At 47.2% G+C, this 23,515-nt stretch overlaps 1 protein-coding gene across 1 annotated transcript in view; it reads left to right on the top strand.

Annotated features, from left to right (window-relative positions):
- The window catches only part of barx2 (BARX homeobox 2), a 91,235-nt gene extending 72,657 nt beyond the window's left edge, over window positions 1-18,578 (top strand). Inside the window, exon 4 of the mRNA XM_033049679.1 lies at window positions 18,242-18,578. Coding sequence (XP_032905570.1) covers window positions 18,242-18,376 — 135 coding nt within the window. The 3' untranslated portion in view covers window positions 18,377-18,578. The remainder of the gene's footprint in view (window positions 1-18,241) is intronic.
- Window positions 18,579-23,515: the final 4,937 nt, after the last annotated feature.

Here is a 23,515-nt window from a genome sequence, read left to right as displayed (position 1 = left end):
GCCTCTTCAACGCCATTATCATATCTGCTTCTACCACCATCCCTGACAGCGTGTTCCAGGCACCCACCACCCTCTGTGTTAGAAAACTTGCTCTGCACATATCCGCACTTTGAACTTTGTCCCTCTCACCTTTAAACTATGCCCTCTACTGTTTGATATTTCCACAAAAAGGTTCTGATTGTCTACCCCATCAATGCCTCTCATGATTTTATATACTTCTATCGGTCACCGCTCAGCCTCTGACACTTCGGCGAAAACTATTCACGTTTGTCAAACCTCTCCTATACATACAGTATATCCTTTAATCCAGGCAGTGTCCTGGTCATCCTCTACAGCAAGGATTCCCAACCTAGGGTAAATTTCGCCTACCCAGGGGGTAAATTTGTTGATTCTGGATTTGTACATATTTGCTCTCATTGACAGACTGTGTTTGGTTCTGATATACCGGTATCTGTTCATCATTAGTTGTTCGTAAATAAGTGAAATAACATTGTTATGTGCTATTAAAGTTGCCGGGGCAAACGGGATGAAAAAGGTTGGGAACCCCTTGCTCTACAACACCCTCTCCAATTCCTCCACATCCTCCCTCTAATGGGGCGACTAGAACTCCTCACTACAAAAATGACCTAACCAAAGTTTTATAAAGCTATACCATGACTTCCTGATGCCTATACTCAATACCCTGATCAATGACCCATATGCCCTCTTTACCACTAGATCCACGTGTTGCCACTTTCGGGGAACTACGGACTTGGGCCCAAGATTTCTCTGTACATCCGTGCAGTTAGGAGTTCTGCCATTACTGTATGCTTTCCCCTTATATTTGACCTCCCAAAGTTCAACACTTCACACTTACTAGATGAAGCTCCATCTGTCATTTCTCCACCCATATCTGTAGCTAATCTATACCTTTTGACAGACTTCCTCAGTGTCCTCTACATCAATTACAGGCACTCCCCGACATGCATAATTGGCGACTCACGCTTCTTTAAGCAATTCCTTAAGCCCACTGCTTTATTTCCAAGTTACATGTCTCAGTAGTAGTGTGTTACTGCCGTTGCATGAGGCCATTTCCACAAGCCAGACAGCTGCTCTCATGGATGCTCCTACATGGTCCCCACGTTGGAGCTCCCCCTGTGATCTCCACCTTGGAGCTCCCCCCATGCTCTCCATGCTGTAGCTCCACCCGTGGACTCCATGTTGGAGCTCCACCCGTGGTCTTCACCTTGGAGCTCCCCACGCGGTCTCCATGTTGGAGCTCCTCCTGTGGTCTCCCACTGGTATTACACAGTATAAACAGTAAATTTACATGTGCGCAGTAACACCTCCGTTTCTGACCTACATACCATCTGACATACGCAAGGGTCTGCAGGATCTCGACCTGAAACGTCACTCATTCCTTCTCCCCAGAAAAGTTCCTGACCCGCTGAGTTACTCCAGCTTTTTGTGTCTATCTGCGATGTAAAGGAGGACCTGGCGTGAGGGGACCGCCTGAGGGAGGGGTGGAAGAACAAAAAGTCCTGATGCGGGGGTTGATTTGTAACTTTGTAAGCTCCCTTTATGGGCGACTATTTGCATGCCTTGAGTATGTAAGCAAAGATTTTTACTGTGACATGTGATAATTAAGTATTCAATTCAATGAACCAGCATCTGCAGTGTTTTCCTATACTTAACCTCGTGTATGGTGTTGTCTGCAAACTTACAAACCAACAGATCTACATCCTCAAATTAATTTATATATATATCACAGACAACATGGGTCTCAGCACTGATCCCTTGCACCATGGATTCCATACACCATCTTAATTTTCTGGATCAGTCTTCCATGAGGGAACTTATTAAAAGCCTTTCTAATGTTCATGTAAACAACATCCACTGCCCTAACATCACCACCTTCACAGCCTCAAAAAAAATCTAGTTCATAATACATGTCCTGTCCTGGACAAAGCCATCAGTCATATTCAAAATGCAAGTAATTTATATCCTAGAATCCTCTCCAAGCTGCTTCTCTTGTACTGCAGTGAGGATCACCGGATCACCGGACTATGATTTCCAGAAATTTTCCCTATTTCCCTTCTTAAGCAAAGGAACTACGTTAGCTACTCCCCAGTCCCCCAGGACCTTGCCTGTGGCCAGAGAGGATACAAAGATCTTCGGGGTTCCTAGAATAACCTGGGACACAGCCCATTGTATGAATTTAAGAGTTTTATAAAATTATGATGGGCAGACATAGGATAGATAGTCAGGGTCTTTTCTTCATGCAAAGGGAGCTTTGAAATAGAGGGAGTAGGAAGGGACTGCAGATGCTGGTTTACACAAAAAGATAGACACAAAAAGCTGAGAGGTAGCATCTCTGGCGAAAAGGAATAGGTGACGTTTTGGGTCGAGATTCTTCAGTCTGAAATAGAGGGCAGTTTAAGGTGAGAAGAGAAGATTTGAGTGGTAAAGCTTTATCACTGTCATTTGGTGGTGATTATTTGGTATAAGCTGCCAGAGGTGGTGATAGAGGCAGGTAAAATTACTGTTTAAAAAGCATTTGGACGGGTATGTGGTTAGGAAAGTTGTAGAGAGCAGACCTAACGCAGGCGAACGAGGTTAGTATAGATGGGCATCATGGAGGGGTGGGCTGAGGGAGCTGTTTCTGTGCTGCATGATTATAAAGGAGAGGAAGGAACCAGGGTCAGCTGTAACATTCCATGATAACTGGTGCAATGCTGAAGCGCTCTGGAATTTGTTGTGGTCGCCGTTTTCATAAGAGGCAAGAAGATACAAGTTACTGAGTGATAATAAATCATAACTTCAACAAATTACTGATGCTGGAATGTGTTAAACTAGGTCGTGCATTCGTTGATTATGTGGTTCCCAAAGGCACCACAGTAATTCGAGGAAAACACCATTATCAAATTAGCCAGAAGTACTTTGGAACTTCATCTTTAGATTTGCTGTGAGCTTTTTTATACCCATTGGTTCCATGGCTACAGTGTTGTCAATGTATACATTGATTTAATTATGATTTTTGAAGAGAACCATCTTCAGAATGTTGACACCCGGAACTGCAGATGCTGGTTTGCAAATAAAGACATAAAGTGCTGGAGTAACTCAGCGCGTCAAGCAGCATCACTGGAGATTTTTAAAATGCCTTCGATAAGGTGTTGCACATCAGGCTGCTAGGGAAGATACTAGCATGGATAGTGGGTTGGCTGGATGGCAGAGGGCAAAGAGATGCAATAAAAGGCGCTTTTTCAGGTTGGCTGCCAGTGACTAGTGGAGTTCCACAAGTGTCGGTGCTGAGGCTGCTTATCTTCACGTTGTTGATTTATGATTTGGATAAGGGGATTGAGGGCTTTGTGGCCATGTTTGCAGATGATGCTAAGATAGGTGGAGGCGCATTCAGTGTAGAGGAAGCAAGGACTGCAGAAGAACTTGGGCAGGTTAGGAGAGTGGGCAGAGAAGTGGCAGATGAAATTCAGTGTAGCAAAGTGCGGAGTCATGCATTTTGGGGTAACAGTTTATAAGAATGATTCCAGGAATGAGTAGGTTAGCATATGATGAGCACTTGACAGCCCTGGGCCTGTACTCGCTGGAGTTTAGACTGTTGAGGAGGGACTTCATTGGAGCGTACAGAATAATGAAAGGCATAGATAGAGTGGAAGTGGAAAGGATGTTTCCACTGGTGGGAGAGTCTAGGACCAGAAGTCAAAGATCAGAATTAAAGGGCGCTCTTTTAGAAAGGAGGTGAGGGGGAACCTCTTTAGCCAGAGGGTAGTTAATCTGTGGAACTCTTTGCCACAGAGGGCTTTGGAGGCCAAGTCAGTCGATATTTTTTAAGGCAAAGATGAACAAATTCTTGATTAGAATGGGTGTCAAGGGTTATGGGGAGAAGGCAGGAAGATGCGATTGGGAGGCAGAGATCAGCCAGGATTGAATGGCATAGACTTGATGGGCCAAATGGCCTAATTCTACTCCTATAATGTGAATGTGAACATGGATAGGCAACGTTTTGGGTCGAGAATAGGCACAAAATGCTGGAGTAACTCCGTGAGTCAGATAGCATCATTGGAGAAAAGGAATGGGTAAGGTTTCGGGTTTAGAGCCTTCATCAGACCGAGAGTCAGGGAGAGGGAAACTAGAAGTATGAGAAGGTACGGAATGAAGCAGAGCCTGCATCAATGACTCAGGAAAGATGGAGCCCACAATGGTCAATTGTGGACCCTTGTGGACCATTTCACGTTGAGGCACTTCTTCAGTCTCCTGGAAGAGAGGTGGAGGCAAGACAATATCTGGCAAGTGATAGGTGGATACAGATGAGGAGGTATTGACTGGCAAATGATTGGACAAAGGCCGGAGATGAAAAGACCAAAAGTGCGAGATAAGGAGAAATAGATAGGAGAGGCGTAAATTGTGAAGCCAGATGAAGGAATATGGGAGGAAGAGGACAGGGAGAGGGGAGAAATGGGTGCACATCCAGGTCGGGCACAGGGAAAAGAGGGGGATAATAGGGGGGGGGGGGCGTGGTGGGAGAGGGGTTTAGTAGGTTAGATATCTAAAATTGGAGAGTTTAATGTTCATACCATTGGCTTATAAACTACCCAAGTAGAATATGACATAGAGTAAGGACATATACAGTAAATGGTAGGATGCAAGAAATGTTGATGAATAGAGAGACCTTGGAGTTCAAGTCCACAGTTCCCCGAGTGTGACAACACAGTTAGGCTGGTTTTGAAGAAGGCATTTGTAATGCTTGCCTTCATGGGTTGGGGTATAGAATATAAACGTTTGTAAAACACTGGTAAAACTTACCTTGAGTTCTGCGCGCTGTTCCGATCGCCATTCTTTCAGGAGGATGTGACTGTGCTGGGAATGTGGAGGAGATTTACCAGGGTGACACACGGATGTTGGACTTTGGCTAAGAGGAGAGGTTGGATCTGCTGGGATTGCTTTCCCTGGAGTGAAGGAGGCTGAGGTGTGACCCGATAGGGATACATATAGATACGTATAGATAGTGTAGATACACGGAATGATTCCCAGAGAAGGACGTATGTGCCACAGAGGGAGTGCAGCGAAGATTCACGGGACTGTTATAGGAACACGGGATGTCAGTGTTACCGTCAAAGAAGTACTGAAGGTAATATCGCGTATGAAGGTAGACAAATCTCCAGGGCCTGATCAGATATATCCGAGGACATTGTGGGAAAGGAAATTGCGGGAGCCCTGGATGAAATTCATGTGTTGTCCTTAAATACAGGAGAGGTGTCGGAAGACTGGAGGGTGGCAAATGTTTTGCCTCTTTTCAAGAAGGGCTGCAGGGAAAATGCCGGAAAGCTCAACATTAGTAGCTGGAAAGTTACTAGAGAGTATTCTGAGGGATAGGCTATATAGCCATTTGGATGGGCAAGGGCTGATTGTCTCACAAATCTGATTGAGTTTTTTGAAGACGTGACCAATAAGGACGATGAGGGCAGAGCTGTAGATGTTGTATACATGGACTTCAGGAAGGCGTTCGACAAGGTTCCGCATGGTCGGCTGCTCTGGAAGGTTAAATCGCATGGGATCCAATGAGAAATAGCTGATACGGAACAAGCTGCCAGAGGAGGTAGTTGAGGCTGGGACTATCCCAACATTTAAGAAACAGTGAGACAGGATAGGTCAGGTCTGTAGGGATATGGATCAAGCACAGGCATGTGGACTATTGCAGCTGGGACCTATTGGCTAGTGTGGCCAAGTTGGGCCGAAGGGCCTGTTTTCTCACTGGCCCTGACTCTATGACTCTAAGACTGGTTCCAGGGGTGGCACCTTTGCCATATGAGGAGAGTTTGGTTTAGTTTAGAGATACAGCGTGGAAACAGGCCTTCCAGCCCTCTAAGTCCGTGCCTACCAGCGATCCTCATTCACTATCACTATCCTACACTCTAGGGACAATTTACAATCTTTACCAAAGCCTATTAACCTGCAAACCTGTATGTCTTTGGAATATGGGAGTAAACTGGAGCACCCGGAGAAAACCCTCAGGGTCACGGCAGGAACGTACAAACTCCGTGCAGACAGCAACCATAGTCAGGATCGAACCCAGGCCTCTTGCGCTGTAAGGTAGCAACTCTATCGATGCACCACCATGCCGTGCCAAGGTTGAGGAGACGAGGACTGTGTTCATTAGAGGAGAATGAGAGGAGAATTCCCAAGCAAAGCACACTTCCCCTGGCCCCACCCTCCCAGCAATCCTGCCTTTGACCGGATCATCCTTCCCTCCCCCACCTTAGAACATTAGGTCACTTGGTTTCTCCTTTTCTCAGTTCTGCCAAGGGCTCTGTGGCCTGAAGTGTTAACAGATGTTTCTGAATCTCAGATATTGATCTGCTGAGTGTTGCTGGCATTTTCATACCTTTATAGAAAATTGGTAAAGGTCCTGACAGGTGAAAAATGGTGTTGAGGAAGAAAGGTGCACGAGTCACGCAGCACGGAAACACACCCCTCAGCCCAACGTGTCCACGCTGACCAAGATGCCCCATCTACACTAGGCCCACATCTCTCTAACACTTGCCTATCCACGTACTGTAACCCAATGAATGGGTGAGGGTTGGAAGGTTCAACTAGTTCATTCCTGTTCCTACGTTCCTGCCACTGCCTTCTTGAGAGGGAGCTGTTGAATAAATCCTGTGGTTTGCAGGGTTATGGTATGGGATGTGCTGTCTATTAATGTGGTCCCCGGAAATAACAAGCTCTCCAGCTCGGTTCAGGTGAGCCCTGCTCCCATCACTCCTTGCATGGACCTGCGAACATGCAGGGTCACCGATGGGCAAGAGAGCACTCACACGCATGGACGTGCTCACACACTGGCAGCATCACCTCACACTCACTCACCGTCTCGTTTGTTCACGAAAAGACACAGAGGAAGAGCAGTAGGAGTCCTTGAGTCCACCCTGTGAGGACGTTCAACTTTCCCATCCAATCTGGGTTTGAAGCCACCTTGGGGCCAGGTTACAGTGGTGACACCATTCACAGACCTGCACCTTCTCCGCAGACTGACCTTGTGTTCTGGACGGGAGGGCTGCAGTAGAGCACTCTCTGTTACCTTTAGTGCTGGGGAACAGGAGGCGGGCGGCTCCTTCACCAGTCTCCCAGGTCTGGGGTCTGACCACCCATCATGTGGGGAATTTACATCGGTAGTGGTGAACTCAGGGTCCAGGGTGTAGAGTGGGCTCATTACCTGCCGTTACCGAGGATCAGAGCGTGGACTCTGCACAGAGACAGAACCTGGTCGAAGCCAGACTGGGAGGCTGAGGCTGACGTTGGCACCAAGCCCAGTGGGTTACATGTGGAGGGCGGCATTATTACAATATGATACGATATGATATGATAGAACTTTATTTGATCCCAGGTGGGAAATTGGTCTGCCAACAGTAATAAAAAACAACAAGATACATGAAACATGAAATTAAAGTGACGAGAGGATTGTGGATGTGTAAAGATTGTGGAGGTGGGGAGGGGGGGGGGGGGGGAGGAGGAGTGTACAGTTTGATAGCCACAGGGGAAAAGGATCTCCTGTGGTGTTCTGTGCTGCATCTTGGTGGAACCAGTCTGTTGCTGAAGGTGCTCCTCAGGTTGACCAGTGTGTCATGGAGGGGGTGAGCTGTATTGTCCAAGATGTTCCGCAGTTTGAGGAGCATCCTCACCTCCAAGACCTCCTCCCATGAATCCAACTCCCGCCCCAGGACGGAGCCAGCCTTCCTGATGAGATTGTTGATTCTGTTGGCATCTGTGGCCGTCGCCCTGCTGCCCCAGCACACAGCAGCGTAGAAGATGGCATGAGCCACTACCGATTGATAGAACATATGCAGCATCTTACTGCAGATGTTGAAAGAGCGGGGCCTCCTCAGAAAGTACAGATGGCTCTGTCCCTTCTTATACACTGCCTCAGCGTTCCTGGACCAGACCAGTTTACCAGCCAGGCAAACTCCAAGGTACTTGTACTCCTTGGTAAACTGCACATCTACACCCTTGATGGAGACAGGGGACAGGGGTGTTCCTCTCCTCCTAAAGTCCTAACTAGAGAACTAGAGGTAAAGGACCCGCTTGGAGGTCGTGATCATAATATGATTAGTTTTAATCTGCAATTTGAGAAGGAGAAGGTTTAATCGGAAGTGTCAGTGATGCAGTTGAAAAAAAGGGAACTATGAAGGCATGAGGGAGGAGTTGGACAAGGTAGACTGGAAAGGGATCCTAGCAGGAATGACGGTGGAACAGCAATGGCAGGAATTTCTGGGCATAATCCAGAAGATGCAGGATCTTTTCATTCCAAAAAGGAAGAAAGATTCTAAGGGTATTAGGAGGCAACTGTGGCTGACAAGAGATGTTAGGAATAGAATAAAACTAAAAGAAAAGATGTATAACACAGCAAAGAGTAGCTGGAAGCCAGAGGATTGGGAAACTTTCATTCGAACAAAAGGAAACAAAACGGGCAATACGGGCTGAAAAGATGACGTAGGAGAGGAAGCTGCCCAGAAATATAAAGAAGGACAGTAAAATCTTCTTTAGAGATGTTAAGGGAAAAATGTGGGTCCCTTGAAGGCAGACACGGGTGAAATTATCATAGGGAACAAGGAAATGGCAGAAGAGTTGAACAGGTACTTTGGATCTGTCTTCACTAAGTAAGACACAAACAATCTCCCAGAAGTACTGGAGGACAAAGGATCTAAGGGGGTAGAGGAACTGAAAGAAATTTTCATTAGGCGAGAAATAGTATTGGGTAGGCTGATGGGACTGAAGGATTCAGATTCAGATTCAGATTCAACTTTAATTGTCATTGTCAGTGTACAGTACAGAGACAACGAAATGCAGTTAGCATCTCCCTGGAAGAGCGACATAGAATATGATTTCAATAAATAAATCAATTTACAAGCATACAGTCATTGTGTATTTCCTGTGGGAGGAGTGTCCGGGGGGGGGGGGGGGGGTGATTGGCAGTCACCGAGGTACATTGTTGAGTAGTGTGACAGCCGCAGGGAAGAAGCTGTTCCTGGACCTGCTGGTCCGGCAACGGAGAGACCTGTAGCGCCTCCCAGATGGTAGGAGGGTAAACAGTCCATGGTTGGGGTGAGAGCAGTCCTTGGCGATGCTGAGCGTCCTTCGCAGACAACGCTTGCTCTGGACAGACTCAATGGAGGGGAGCGAGGAATCGGTGAAGCGTTGGGCAATTTTCACCACCCTCTGCAGTGCTTTCCGGTCGGAGACAGAGCAATTCCCTGGGATAAATCCCCTGGGCCTGATGGTCTGCATCCCAGGGTCTTCAGGGAGGTGGCATTGGTGATCATTTTCAAATGTTCAATAGATTCAGGATCAGTTCCTGTGGATTGGAGGATAGCTAATGTTATCCCACTTTTCAAGAAAGGAGCGAGAGAGAAAACGGGGAATTACAGACCAGTTTGCCTGATTTCCGTGGTGGGAAAGATGCTGGAGTCAATTATTAAAGAGGTAATAATGGGGCATTTGGATAGCAGTAAAAGGATTAGTCCAAGTCAACATGGATGTATGAAAGGGAAATCATGCTTGACTAATCTTCTGGATTTTTTGAGGATGTGACAAGTAAAATGGATGAAGGGAAGCCAGTGGATGTAGTGTATCTAGACTTTCAGAAAGCCTTTGATAAGGTCCCGCACGGGAGACTGGTGACTAAAATTAGAGCACATGGTATTGGGGGTAGGGTGTTGACATGGATAGAAAATTGGTTGGCGGACAGGAAACAAAGAGTAGGAGTGAACAGGTCCTTTTCAGAATGGCAGGCAGTGGCGAGTGGAGTGCCGCAAGGCTCGGTGTTAGGGCCACAACTGTTTACCACATATATTAATGATTTGGAAGAGGGAATTAGGAGCAACATTAGCAAGTTTGCGGATGACACAAAGCTGGGTGGCAGTGTGAACTGTGAAGAGGATGTTAGGAGGTTGCAGGGTGGCCTGGACAGGTTGAGTGAGTGGGCAGATGCGTGGCAGATGAAGTATAATATAGATAAATGTGAGGTTATCCACTTTGGTTGCAAAAACAAGGGGGCAGATTATTATCTCAACGGGGTTAGGTTAGGTAAGGGGGAGGTACAGCGAGACCTGGGTGTCATTGTACACCAGTCACTGAAAGTTGGCGTGCAGGTACAGCAGGCAGTGAAGAAAGCTAATGGAATGTTGGCCTTCATAACAAGAGGATTTCAGTATCGGAGTGAAGAGGTCCTTCTGCAGTTGTATAGGGCTCTGGTAAGATCACATATGGAGTATTGTGTACAGTTTTGGTCTCCTAATTTGAGGAAGGACATCCTTGTGATTGAGGCAGTGCAGCATAGGTTCATGGGATGGCGGGACTGTCATATGAGGAAAGATTGAAAAGACTAGGCTTGTATTCACTGGAGTTTAGAAGAATGAGGGGGATCTTATAGAAACATGTAAAATTATAAAAGGACTGGACAAGCTAGATGCAGGAAAAATGTTCCCAATGTTGGGCAAGTTCAGAACCAGGGGCCACAGTCTTAGAATAAAGGGGAAGCCATTTAAGACTGAGGTGAGAAAAACTTTTTCACCCAGAGAGTTGTGAATTTGTAGAATTCCCTGCCACGGAGGGCAGTGGAGGCCAAATCGCTGGATGGATTTAAGAGAGAGTTAGATAGAGCTCTAGGGGCTAGTGGAATCAAAGGATATGGGGAGAAGGCAGGCACGGGCTATTGATTGGGTACGATCAGCCATGATCACAATGGATGGTGGTGCTGGCTCGAAGGGCCGAATGTCCTCCTCCTGCACCTATTTTCTATGTTTCTATGTTTCTATGTAAATGTATTGTTTATCATTGTCACATGTACCAAGATACAGTGAAAAACGTTGTTTGTGTGGTATCCAGTCAAATCATACTGCAGAGAAACAAAGAACTGCGGATGCTGATTTACATGAAAAGATGCAAAGTGCTGGAGTAACTAAGTGGGTCAGGCTGCATCCCTGGAGAACATGGATAGGTGATATTTTGGGTGGGGACCCTTCTTTAGACTTCAGACAAATCATGTCATACATGATTACAATCAAGCCATACTCAAGTACAAAGAGAAAATACCAGAGTGCAGAATATTGTGTTACAGCTTTGTAGCGTTACAGTTATAGAGAAAGTAAAGTTTAAAAAACAGTGCAAGGTCCACGATTTGGTAGATCAGGACTACACATGAGCTAATGGCACTTCAATTCAGTAATCTGACAACAGTGGGGAAGAATTTGTTACTAAATCGGGTGGTGCATATTCAAGCTTTTTGATCTTTTGATGATGGGAGTGGGGGAGAAGGGGTGATGACTGGGGTGAACTTGGTTATGTTAGCTGCTTTCCTGAGGCCATGTGAGGTGTAGATGGAGTCGGTGGGAGGGAGGCTGGTTTGTGCAGTGGAGTGGGCTGTGCAATTTCTGGTAGTCCTTGGCAGAGCAGTTGCCAAACCAAGCTGTGATGCCTCCAGATAGAAGGTTCCCACTGGCTTTACACCGGGCAATTGGGACTTCAGTGGTCACCACTTGTGGCCCTCAAACGACCAAGCACAAGCCCTGTGGCGCCGGACAAGCATAGGGTGAGGGTCAGCGAGATCTGGACTGGCCTGGGCTGGTGAAACTCTCTGAAAATAGAGTGCCTGAACTGATGTACACGTGGCCAACTAGCACTGTCCCATCCACATGCAGGTACCTATCCAATATGCCAATGCCAAGCGACACTGCCTCACAGAGCTGTGTGTACTTGGTGTCCCTGGTGTGAGGAAGACAGAAAATGCCAAACATTGCATTGAAAGAAGCGGCAGTAACTCAGTGTTTGGCCAGGAACAAGAGCTTGGAGCGCTGGACACTGAGGCTCCGCAGGAAGTGGCCATCAAAGGAAGTGTACATTAATGTTGGTGGGTCAGGATCAGCATAATGGGGCTGAGACCTTGGATGCAGCACTTCTCCAGCAGATGGCAAATCCTTGGACCTCCACTAGGTCAGGCTCTGGAGAATCCTTTGTCGGTTATCTTCAAGAAAGTGATCAATACATTTCTAGATAGTGAGGGTATTGATGGAAAGATGGTTGTAGAAGAGGAGGTATTAGTGTCTTAAGATGCATAAAGAAAGATACATTCTGGAAACCTGATCAAGTGTATTCTAGGACATTGTGGGAAACAAGGGAAAAATTGCTTCAACAAATTCCCTGTTAACAATATCTCCTGTTATGTACTATGTTTACATATTCTGTTGTGCTGCAGCAAGCAAGAATTTCATTGTCCTATCTGGGACACATGACAATAAAACTCTCTTGACGATCCCTGTTTTTCCGAATGCATGTTTCCAAATGTTATGATTGTTTTGAATATTTGCTGAGAACTTGCTCCTCAACTTCTCAGAGTACCTTTCCTTGGCTGCTCTGATTCCTCTCCTTAGCTGGTACTTGGCCTGCCTGTAGAGGTCTGCATCCCCGCTCCTGTAGGATCTAACCCTGCAAGCGTCAAAATGCCTAAAGTCAAGTCAACGCCTTGTAAAAAACTGAACGATTTGGTGAGAGTGTACGGGAGTAATATATTCTCCATAGACAATTGTGTGCTGTTTTGCAACGCATGTGAGAAAGCAGTGAATCATGAGAAAAAATATTTCATCTCCAGACAGCTAAACACAAGTTGGCGGCAGAGAAACAGAAGGTAGGAAATGCTCAAGCTTGTCTCCTCACAACATTTACTGCTGGCTCCAATCGCAAATCTGAGTTTGAGTGATCTGTGCAACGCATTCATTGATGCTGGAATTCCACTGTGGAAATTGGAAAACAAATCTCTCAGAGGTTTTTTAGGGAAGTGCACAGAGGAACATATACCAAGCGAGTCATCGTAATGGAAAAATTATGTTGACAGCAACTTCAACATTGTTGTGCAGAAAATTAGAGAAGAAGTTGGATGCAACAAAATATCGATCTGAATAGACGAGATAACTGATGCTGTGGGAAGATTTATTGCCAATGTGGTCATTGGTACACTGGAGGCAGGTCAACCATCAAAGGAGTATTTCTTGACATCGGAAGTATTGGAGAAGTCAAAGAGCTGAACTATTGCTCAGTTGTTTACATCTTCACTTGCTGTACTTTGTACTTAAAGTTCCTGGCGATGTAGGCGAAGACATACAAGGAAAATGTGAGAGGGTGATTTTAGCTAACAAAGATCTTGAAGAAATACAAAACATAGCTAAAGTTCTCAAAGGTAGTTGTAATGCACAAGATATCGACATGAATGTAGAGTTTGTAGCTTGTTTCAGGTATGCACCAGTGACCTCAGCTGAAATAAGTTTTTCTCAACTGTAGCATATTCTGTCTGACAGACGGCATAGTTTAACACCAGATAATTTGAAAAAAATGCTGGTAGTTATGTGCAACCAGGCAACTTTGGTCATATAATGTAATATACCTTTATAATTATCATATTTAACCATATTTTGGTGGTGGAAATAAATGCCTTTTTATGCCTTTTTTTGTCAATAAATGCCTTTTTCGTGCCCTTTTTGTAATTTTATTATGCCTTTTTGCCTGCCTATTTCAGAGATTTTTAGCGCCTAAATATCCTGGCTCTCGCTATTAGGCAGGAGCCCAGGAGGGTACACTCGGAGCAGTTGTTATTCGATAAGTCCACATCTAACGTGTGGGAGTTGTTTAAATGCCAGTTGATTGAAGTTTAGAACCAACAAGGGAACCTTGGATTACCAAAAATGTAAATTTGGTCAAAAAGAAAAAGGAAGCACATGCAAGTTTTAAGCGGATAGAATCAGAGGTGGCCGTTGAGGAATACAAAGAAAGGAGGAAAGAGCTTAAGTGGGTGTACATCTGCACAAGACTACAATGTGCTGCTCAACCAACACTGGGTGGCACGGAGACACAGCGGTAGAGTTGCTGCCTTACAGCGCCAGAGACCCAGGTTCGATCCTGACTATGGGTGTTGTCTGTGTGGAGTTTGTGCGTTCTCCCCATGACCTGTGTTTCTCTGGAATCTCCAGTTTCCGCTCCAAAGACATATAGGATTGTAGGTTAATTGGCTTTGGTAAAATTGTAAATTGTCCCGAGTGTGTCTTGGATAGTGGTAGTGTACGAGATGATTGCTGGTCGGCGCGGACTCGGTGGGCCGAAGGGCCTGTTTCCACGCTGTATCTCAAAACTAAACACCATCACAGCCTTTCTTCAACGCCTTCATTTTTGGCTCCCCCACTTCTCTTCAAGAACCCTTAATTGGCAATATTTAGTTTGTTTATTACTGAGCTTTTTTTTGTCATTTATTATGGTATTTACAGATTACTATGTTTACATATCTGTAATTCATCGTTTCAGGACATCTATACTATTACTAAAATTCTCATCTTGACCACTCAAAACTAAACACCATCACAGCCTTTCTTCAACGCCTTCATTTGAAATTAAATTTGCGCGAAAACGCTACCCAATATTTTTTTGCCACCCTACTCACCGTCCTCCTCTGCTCCAACCCACCATGTTTTGTTCCGATCGGAGAAATATGAGAAAACATATGAAGGTTTAAAAAATCCTGAGAACAGCAGATTGGTCTTCTCGCCTGTCAGTCACCATTAAGGTAACGCCCCTTCCGGCGCCCGCTGGAGAATAAAGTCCCGGAGGCGGGGCTGAGTAAACAAGCCGTGCCGATTGAGTCCGCAAGAGTGGAATCGGGAAAGCCACTGTGTGGTGTCGGGAAAGCCGCTGTGTGGAGTCAGGAAAGCCGATGTGTGGAGTATGGGAGGTACTGTGTGGTGCTGTGTTCGGTGGCCACTGAGTGGAGTCCCTCCCTTCCACACAACCCCCTCCCCGCACACCCCCCTCCCCCCTTTACCCCTCCCCCATTCCTCCCCCTTTCCCCCACCCACCCACACCACCCCACCCCCACCTCACCACCCCTCCCCCCACATCACCCCCTCCCCCCCACACCACCCCCTACCCCCTACACCATCCCCTCCCCCTCACACCACCGCCTCCCCCACACCCCACCCCCTCTCCCACACCACCTCACCCCCCCACACCACCCCCTCCCCTCACACCACCCCCTCCCCCCACACCACCGCCTCCCCCCACCCCACCCCCTCTCCCCACACCACCTCACCCCCCCACACCACCCCCTCCCCTCACACCACCACTCCGGGCCCACACCACCCCCTCCCCCCCACACCACCTCTCCCTCCCACACACCCCCTCCCCCATGCCCCCCCTCCCCCACACCCCCTCATCCACACCCCCTTGCATTGGGGGACCAGGCGTCCCACGTGACTGGTCCCACTTTGTCTAGTATGCCAATAAAACACTAGACTCTCTTGACTCTTGTATCCAATTTGTCTCTTTAAAGGAAATCAATATCAATATTATATCAATTTCCAACGAGACATACTCAGGTCTTCCTTATTTGCCCCATTTATTACATTTGAACAATGTACAAAGTATTTTACACTAACTTGACCCAACTAAACGATGAACTACAAAACGTCTTGGTTGCACAAGGGACTTTGGGCTTTTGTTTTGCACTAATATTGTTTATTTACATTTATTTAATTATCTTTTGTTTATTGTGTTATTTTTGAGTACTGTGTTTACAGACCTGCTATGCTGATGCAAGTAAGAAATCCATTGGTCTGTTTTCAGTACATATGATAATAAAGCACTCTTAACTATTGACTGCACTTATCACTATTTCTTGCTCTGGTGCTATCTTCCAATTCACTACAAGCCTCGTTTCTCACTACAAGTTCTGCACCATTGCCCATGCTCCTGGCACACTGGCGTGTCGCAGCATTAATGCGTCCACAAGGTTTCCCCAGAGAGGTGACAATGAACCTGGAATCAGGAGCTTCCCCCCCGCACCAACTGACTGCTCCACCCTGACTCTGTCCTGGTCTTTGTGGTGACTGGTCTGTGGCACCAGCCAGTATCTGCTAATTGCCACCTTTGACAACCTGCAGTGTAATCCCTTTCCACCCTTCCTATAATGTGCCTGCTGGACCTCATTCTAATCTGAGAGTGGCCACAGGAGGCCTAAAGGACCTTCCCCGCTCAGGCGTTATTTGCGCGTCATTTACGCGACATCATTTACGCATCACGACGCACGATATGACATAATTTACGTGTGAAGCTCGCATGGTGTGCATTATGCGCGCATGGCGTGTGGTGAGACGTGGTGGCGTGGTTAGTGGTGGCGTGGTCAGTGACGCGCGGTCGCGCGCGGCGCCCCAGGATTTTGGGATTCACAAAATCTTCGTGCGCCACCTGCGTGATGTGCAAATGACACCCAAGTGGGACAGGCCCTTTAGCCTTTGGAGGTTCTGCTCCACTGGCTGACATCTCCCTGGCACCAGGGAGGACATCCTGTCCTGGAATCATCGCTCTGCCCACGTATTCCCAACTGAATGCCGGTTAAGATATCCTCAGGGAACTCCTGTCCTCCTGTGCTGTCTTTACCCTTCCCTCTCTGCCCCCAGCACTGGGCTCACCACCACTTGACCCACACATTCTGTCAGGGAAGGACATGTCCCACCAACTGACTGGCTTCCTGCATAAATGCCAGTCCAGGATCAGTGGAGGATCCTGGAGATTCCTTCAGGAACTACATACATCCTGGTTTTTCATGCAGCTACAACTGGGCAAATTGAGTCAGAGCCGAGAAGGAGGAGGTGGCTGCTGAGACAGTGCTCTTATCCCTGTTACCCGCTGTCCCACAATCTTTCCTCATTCTCCTTAACACGAGGATCTCCTCCAGTCCAGCTGAGTCAGTCCCAGCTCACCAGAGACAGCACTCCCTCACTGAAGGAGCAAAAGGCCTTTCAGGAGTGGCCTGGGGCCAGGAGTAGGATGGCACGGTGGTGCAGCAGTGGAGCTGCTGCCTTACAGCGTCAGAGATCCAGGTTTGATCCTGACTTCGGGTGCTGTCTGTACGGAGTTTGTACGTTCTCCCTGTAACTGCACGGGTTTTCTCCGGGATCTCGTTTCCTCCAACATTCCAAAGACATACAGGTTTGTAGATTAATTGGCTTTGGTAAAATTGTGTGTAGGATAGTGCATGTGTATGGAGTGATTACTGGTTTCGGTGGGCCGAAGTGCCTGCTTCCGTGCTGTATCTCTGATTGTCCACTCTCAGCGGCAGGGCATTATCCTAGGCTATGAATGACCTTCCTCATTGAGGGGATGGTGCTTGAGATCGTGGCTCTCGGGTGGAAAAGTTAAGGGAGAGATGCCAAATGTCAGTGAATGGCAGCAACCCCGGTGTGTGAGGTTGAGTGGGTGACATGAGTTGCCATCAGCCGCGCATAGATAGATAATCAGAGCCTAATCCCCAGGGCAGGGACTCTAGTAGAGGGCACGGGTTTAGGGTGAGAGGGAAAACATTTAAAGGAGATCTGAGGGGTACATTTTTTCTCACAGAGGGTGGTGATTATTTTGCAAGAGCTGTCAGAGGAGGTTTCAGAGGCAGATAAAATGACAAAAGTTTAAAAGGCATTGGACAGGTATTTGGTAAGAAATGTAGGGAAGTAGGTACAAGAAACATCAGATGCTGGGATCTTGCAAGGCACAAAGTGCTGTAAGAATTCAGCAGGTCAGGCAGCATTTGTGGAGGGCATGGACAGACGACGTTTTGGATCGGGACCCTTCTTCAGACACAAGGCAAAGGAATATGGGCTTCATGCAAGCAATTAGGATGAGTGTAGACAGACATCACGGTCGGAATGGATGAGGTGGGCTGAAGGGCCTGCTTCTGTGCTGTTTTTTAGCAATAGTCACTACATTTATTGTCAGTACAGCCGTGTCCATGATGCCAGTCAGTGGTGTACACTGAATGTTCTTCTGCAGCTGATGGGATGGCTGCCTCTGGAGTTTCTTTCTCGTCACCCTCCTCCACCAACTTTATGGTACCAATGGGGCACTTGGCGTCCACTCAATCCTGTCCAACTTTCTTACCAATTGCGTCCACAATTCCTCCAATATTTTAAAGTTCTGGTTCTTAAAGTTTTATCATTAATTACGCTCAGGTTTGGCTCTGGGCAACTGAGACTGGGTGGATTTCTTTGCTGCAATATCAGGAAGTAACAGCAGTATTGTCCAGATGAACAGACACTGTGTGCCCCACCCAGCCTGCCTGCTCTGTGCACATTAGATGTTCACCCGGGGAGTGTATGGATGGGCTTTACATGTCCCCCGATTACCTTCTATCACTTGCCTGATGTTGGACCACATTTCTTCCTTGCAGGTGCTGAGAGGAGGGCAGGAGGCTCCGACCAAACCCAAGGGGAGGCCAAAGAAAAACTCCATCCCCACAACAGAGGAGGTGGAGGCTGAGGAAGAGGCCAGGTCAGCACAGGAGCAGCAACCATGCCTAACCTGAGGGACGAGGATCAGACAACGTTCTTTCACTCTGCGAGTGCCCTGGCACCGTGGGCACTGGCTGCAGTGGTGGCGAGGGAATGCAGGAGTACCAGCCTGCTGCCCGCATATCACAGCATGTAAATAATGACCTTAATTTAATGCGAGCTGGGAACCAATGCTCTGTGTATAAGGGAGATTTAAATAAAATATTGTGTATTATTCTGCTAAAGTCGCTGTTCCAGTACTATTGATTTCATCTGTGCAATCATCGGTTCTTTCATTTTTGATTAAATATGTGCTTCATTTCCCTTCAGTTGTGACTTGGTGTCCAGCAGTGTTGTGTCAGGAGGGGCAGGGGGTGGTGGCTGTGAGTGAAGCAGGTCTGGGCAGTGAGAGGGCCGTGTTGAGGGTCAGTACTTGTCCCTGTCCACCCAGTACAGGGATCTGAAGAAGCGTCTCGACCCGAAACGTCACCCATTCCTTCTCTCCATCGATACTGCCTGTCCCGCTGTTACTCCAGCATTTTGTGTCTTTACTGTGCTGTTCTGTGTCTAGGGTGCCATTCAGATTAGAGGAGGGAAAAGGGATGTGGTGAAGTTCGGGGCCTCTGTTCAATGCCAGGGTTTATGTCATCTCCTTGGGGCTGGAGTGGAAACAATGTGGGAGGGGAGGGAGAATCTGGCTGTCATCGTCCATGTCAGAAGCGGGTCAGTGGGGGGGGGGGGGGGGGGGGGGGGGGGAGGTAGGCACTAGAAGCAGGTTTTCTGGAAGGAAGGGGTGTAAGTAGCACTGCTCCTTATTACACTGAAACTGGAGACTCTTTACTTGAATGCACACAGAACTTTAAACAAGATATAAAAATCAATGGCTCAAATATCTGTAGACTGCATAAGTTGTTAATGGTACTAATGTGGTGCATGCTGACGTTTTTTTTTGATAAGTGAGGAACTATCTTGAGAAAGGCAGTTTTAGATCTTACTAGATCAAGTGGGACCCGTTGGGTCTGTGACACACGGGAGGCCTGGTCCCCCAACGCAAACCTTTCCCCAATGCAGTATTGCACCATTAACCTGTAGCCCCCATGGGAGGCATTGCCCCCAACTCAACCCATTGCCGAATATAAGATTCCAGCACTCCCCTGCCTCCCCAGGCACTGGACTTTAAAAAAAAATTGCACTTTCCCAATTGCAATACCAATTGACCCTCCCCCTCCTGTCCTGCCAGGAGCTATGATGGCACAGTGGACTTTAAAAAAAAATCCAATTGCACTTCCCCTGCCTGCCGCAGTAGTTCCAATTGCAATACCAATTTGCCCTGCCCCTCCTGTTCAAGCTGTGATATCCCATTGAGGTGAAAAGTTCAGAGTGTTCCTGTCTTGCAACTTTGTATCGAAGTGTGTTGGAAGCTGGCAGGAAGGATTTTAACAGGAAGATTCATGTTAAATTTGGCTTTTTTTTAAAGCTTTGATCATCAATAACATGAAATATAGCATCAAAAGTTAAGTGAACCTGATAATGGCGTGGAGGTAAAAAATGTGTCAGAATTTGTAAATATTTACGCGCTAGCTCGTCGCGTTTTGAGGAAGATACAAAACATACAACACACATACAGACAGTCAAGATGATACTTTTATAGGTATACTAGAATAAAGGGGCTGTCCCACTTGGGCAACCTAATCCATGAGTTCAGAAGAGTGTTTTCGACCTTCAAGCTCGAGAGCACTCGCCTGGAAAATCTCAAGCTGGATCGACCGTCCGCGTTGAAACCGCGAGCTGAATCGACCGACTGCACACACACACACACACACACACACACACACACACACACACACACACACACACACACACACACACACACACACACACACACACACACACACACACACACACTTATACACTTACACACACTTACACACACACACACACACACACACACACACACACACACACACACACACACACTTACACACTTACACACACTTACACACACTTACACACACACATACACACACATACACATACACACATACGCATACACACACACACATACACACACATACACACACACACAAACATATCGCAAAGGTGGGGGCCAGGGAAAGCGAGGGAGCGCTGTCTGAAATTCACACCCTCGATGAAGAGGAAGGTAAAACGGCTGCACAGTGTACGGTAAGTCCTTTAGGGAGTGCAGAGGTGGAGGGAGGGGAGAAAGGGAGAGAAGGGGAAAGAGGGGGAGAGAAAGGGGGAGAAGGGGGGAGACAGAGTGGAGGCACATTTAAGAAATTTAATAAAGTTTAGAGGGCATTTTACCTACCGGTCGGTTTTCCTTGGTCCTGAAAACTCCAATGAGCCAATCAAAATGCCCGGTCAGTGAAGGAGATTGCCTATGGCTGCCCTCGACTGCCTGTAACTAAATAGCGACCCCACTGCACTGCACTACGAGTTCAAAAAAACCATGCCGACCAAATTTTACTCACGGTAAAATTTTCAACATGTTGAAAAAATTTCCGCGACTTAGCTGAGGCCGTGAGTATTTGGGAGCTTCCCTCGAGCATGAAAGAGAGTTCCAGTGACCCCATAGGACTTCCTAGGACCACGTGTCGACCATGCTGCGAGTTTGAAGGTCGAAGACACTCTTCTAAACTCGCAGATTAGGTCGCCCAAGTGTGACAGGCCCATAAATGCTTCCCCAATGGTGTGTTTATGAAATGAGGCCCTCCCCCTGACGTCACTGGAAGGTGGTGGAATATTCTGTTTCACTGTGCCGTTGGTGGGGGGGAGGGGGGGGGACTGTGACGTCACTGGAAGTTGGTGTTTTAAAAGGTGGTTTTGGCTTTTTTTGAAACTTTAATCAGGAATAATGTGAGGGGGGGTGGGGGGTGTGAATAACCCAGGGGGGAGGGGGTGGGGGGTGTGAATAACCAAGGGGGAGGAAGGGAGGGGGGTGTGGCACTCGACAGCTTGAGAGCCCATTGTGATTATCATCACTGGAAGCTCCTGGAAAAAAGGATGTCTGTGAGAAGCTGCGGTTACCGTTGGCAATGTCCCATTGTGATGTCGTTGGCACTGGGCAGCTTGAGAGCCCATTGTGATTGGTGCACTGTGAGTGGTATTGTGACATCATCAGTGGAAAGTCCTGGAAAAAGACTGTGTGTGAGAACCGTTTTTTGCCTTTCTTTTCAAACTTGAATCGTCAATAACGTGAAATATAGCATGAAATGTGAAGGGAACATGTTTATTGCGTCAACCGGGATAATGTGAGTAATAATCTGTAAAAATTTAAACTGTAGCGCATAGCGTTTTGATGAAAGTAGAAGAACATACGGAAACAGGCACACACACACACACACGCACACACACACACACACACACACACACACACACACACACACACACACACACACACACACACACACACACACACACACACACACACGCGCGCACACACACACACACGCGCACGCACACACACACACACACACACACACACGCACACACACACGTATACATACATACAAGATGAGACGTTTAATAGTATACTAGACTAAGTGGAACACGTTGAGTCCCATGTTCACACTGAAGGGCTGGTCCCCCAACACAATATTCCACCTCTCCACCAATTCCAATATTGGTGGCCAGTGGGGGGGCTTTCTGGAGCGCTAGTATGCGTGTTTTAGGCCGAACGGACTGGTTTCCAGAGGGCTAGTATGGACAATGTGGGCCAAATGGATTCTTGGGCTGGCAGCTCAGTCACTCAGGCCTGGTGGGCTGGCAGCTCAGTCACTCAGGCCTGGTAGGCTGGCAGCTCAGTCACTCAGGCCTGGTGGGCTGGCAGCTCAGTCAGTCAGGGCTGGTGGGCTGGCAGCTCAGTCACTCAGGGCAGGTGGGCTGGCAGCTCAGTCACTCAGGGCTGGTGGACTGGCAGTTCCATCACGGCTTTTCCTTGAAATTCCATGTCAAGCAGAGTGCAGGCCACCAAATTCAAATTTGTAGCATTGCAGGCAGAGTGCAGCCCGCCAAACTCAATTTGGTAGTGTTCCAGGCAGAGTGCAGGCAGCCAAACTCAATTTCGTAGCATTTCAGGCACAGTGCAGGCCGCCAAACTCAATTTCGTAGCATTCATGGCAGAGTGCAGGCCGCCAAACTCAATTTCGTATCATTCCAGGCAGAGTGCAAGCCGCCAAACTCGATTTCATATCATTTCAAGCAGAGTGCATGCCACCAAATTGCCAAACAACTCATTGCATTGTCATTAAGGCCTAGCAAATCATTTATTGCAAGTACATTGCAGACTCACAGTTCAGTTGATTCACAGCTTAGAATCACAGTTGTGGACTCACCCTCGCGATCTTCCAGAGTGATTGCCTCATGTCCAGGCATCCGGGGTTTTATAGTCCTCCCCCCCCCCCCCACCCCCGAAGGGGCGCTACCTTCATCATGGTGATTGACAGGCGAGAGGACCAATCAGCTGATCTCAAGATCTCAACATTCATAACTTTTTTATTTTTCATGGATTCGAAAAATCGTCGGGGCTGCTGCCGCAGAGGAGGACTGTGAGTAAGACGGCCAAAAATCATAGCGATTTATGGTAGCGTTATTTCTAAAATCAATATACAGTGCAGATAGGAAGTGGTCAAGATGAGATTTTTAGTTACATAGATGGTGTGAAGTAAACAAATAATTAGCTATTACTCTTGTATTGAAGGGACCTTTCACAGAAAGTGATCATAACATTGGGGAAGTTGACATTAAGACTGGAAGTGATTTAATTCCATACAAGATCAGAATCTTAAATCGAAGTGAAGCACTTTATTTTAGACTTTAGAGATGCAGCGTGGAGTCAGGCCCTTTGGCCCGCTGAGTCCGCACCGAGCCAATGATAACCCCATACACCAGCGCTATCCTACACACTCGGAAGAATTCATCTCAAAGTGTTCTGTTTCTGCATATTTCATTACACTTGTCCAGTATTTCCCTGTGATGGCCATTAGGCTGATTGGCCAGTAGTTCTATGTTTTAAATCTCCTTTCTGTCATTAATAGTGGGATCACATTTACTATCCTCCAATCCACAGTAATCATTTCAGAATCCATAAAATGTTTGGAAGATGATAACCAGGGCTGTTATCTCTACAGCCACCTCTTTGAAAACATTGGGAT

Source organism: Amblyraja radiata, chromosome 33, assembly GCF_010909765.2.
Source record: "Amblyraja radiata isolate CabotCenter1 chromosome 33, sAmbRad1.1.pri, whole genome shotgun sequence".
NCBI classification, from domain to species: domain Eukaryota; kingdom Metazoa; phylum Chordata; class Chondrichthyes; order Rajiformes; family Rajidae; genus Amblyraja; species Amblyraja radiata.
The sequence above is the reverse complement of the archived record's forward strand: the minus strand, read 5'-3'. Positions and strand labels throughout refer to the sequence as shown.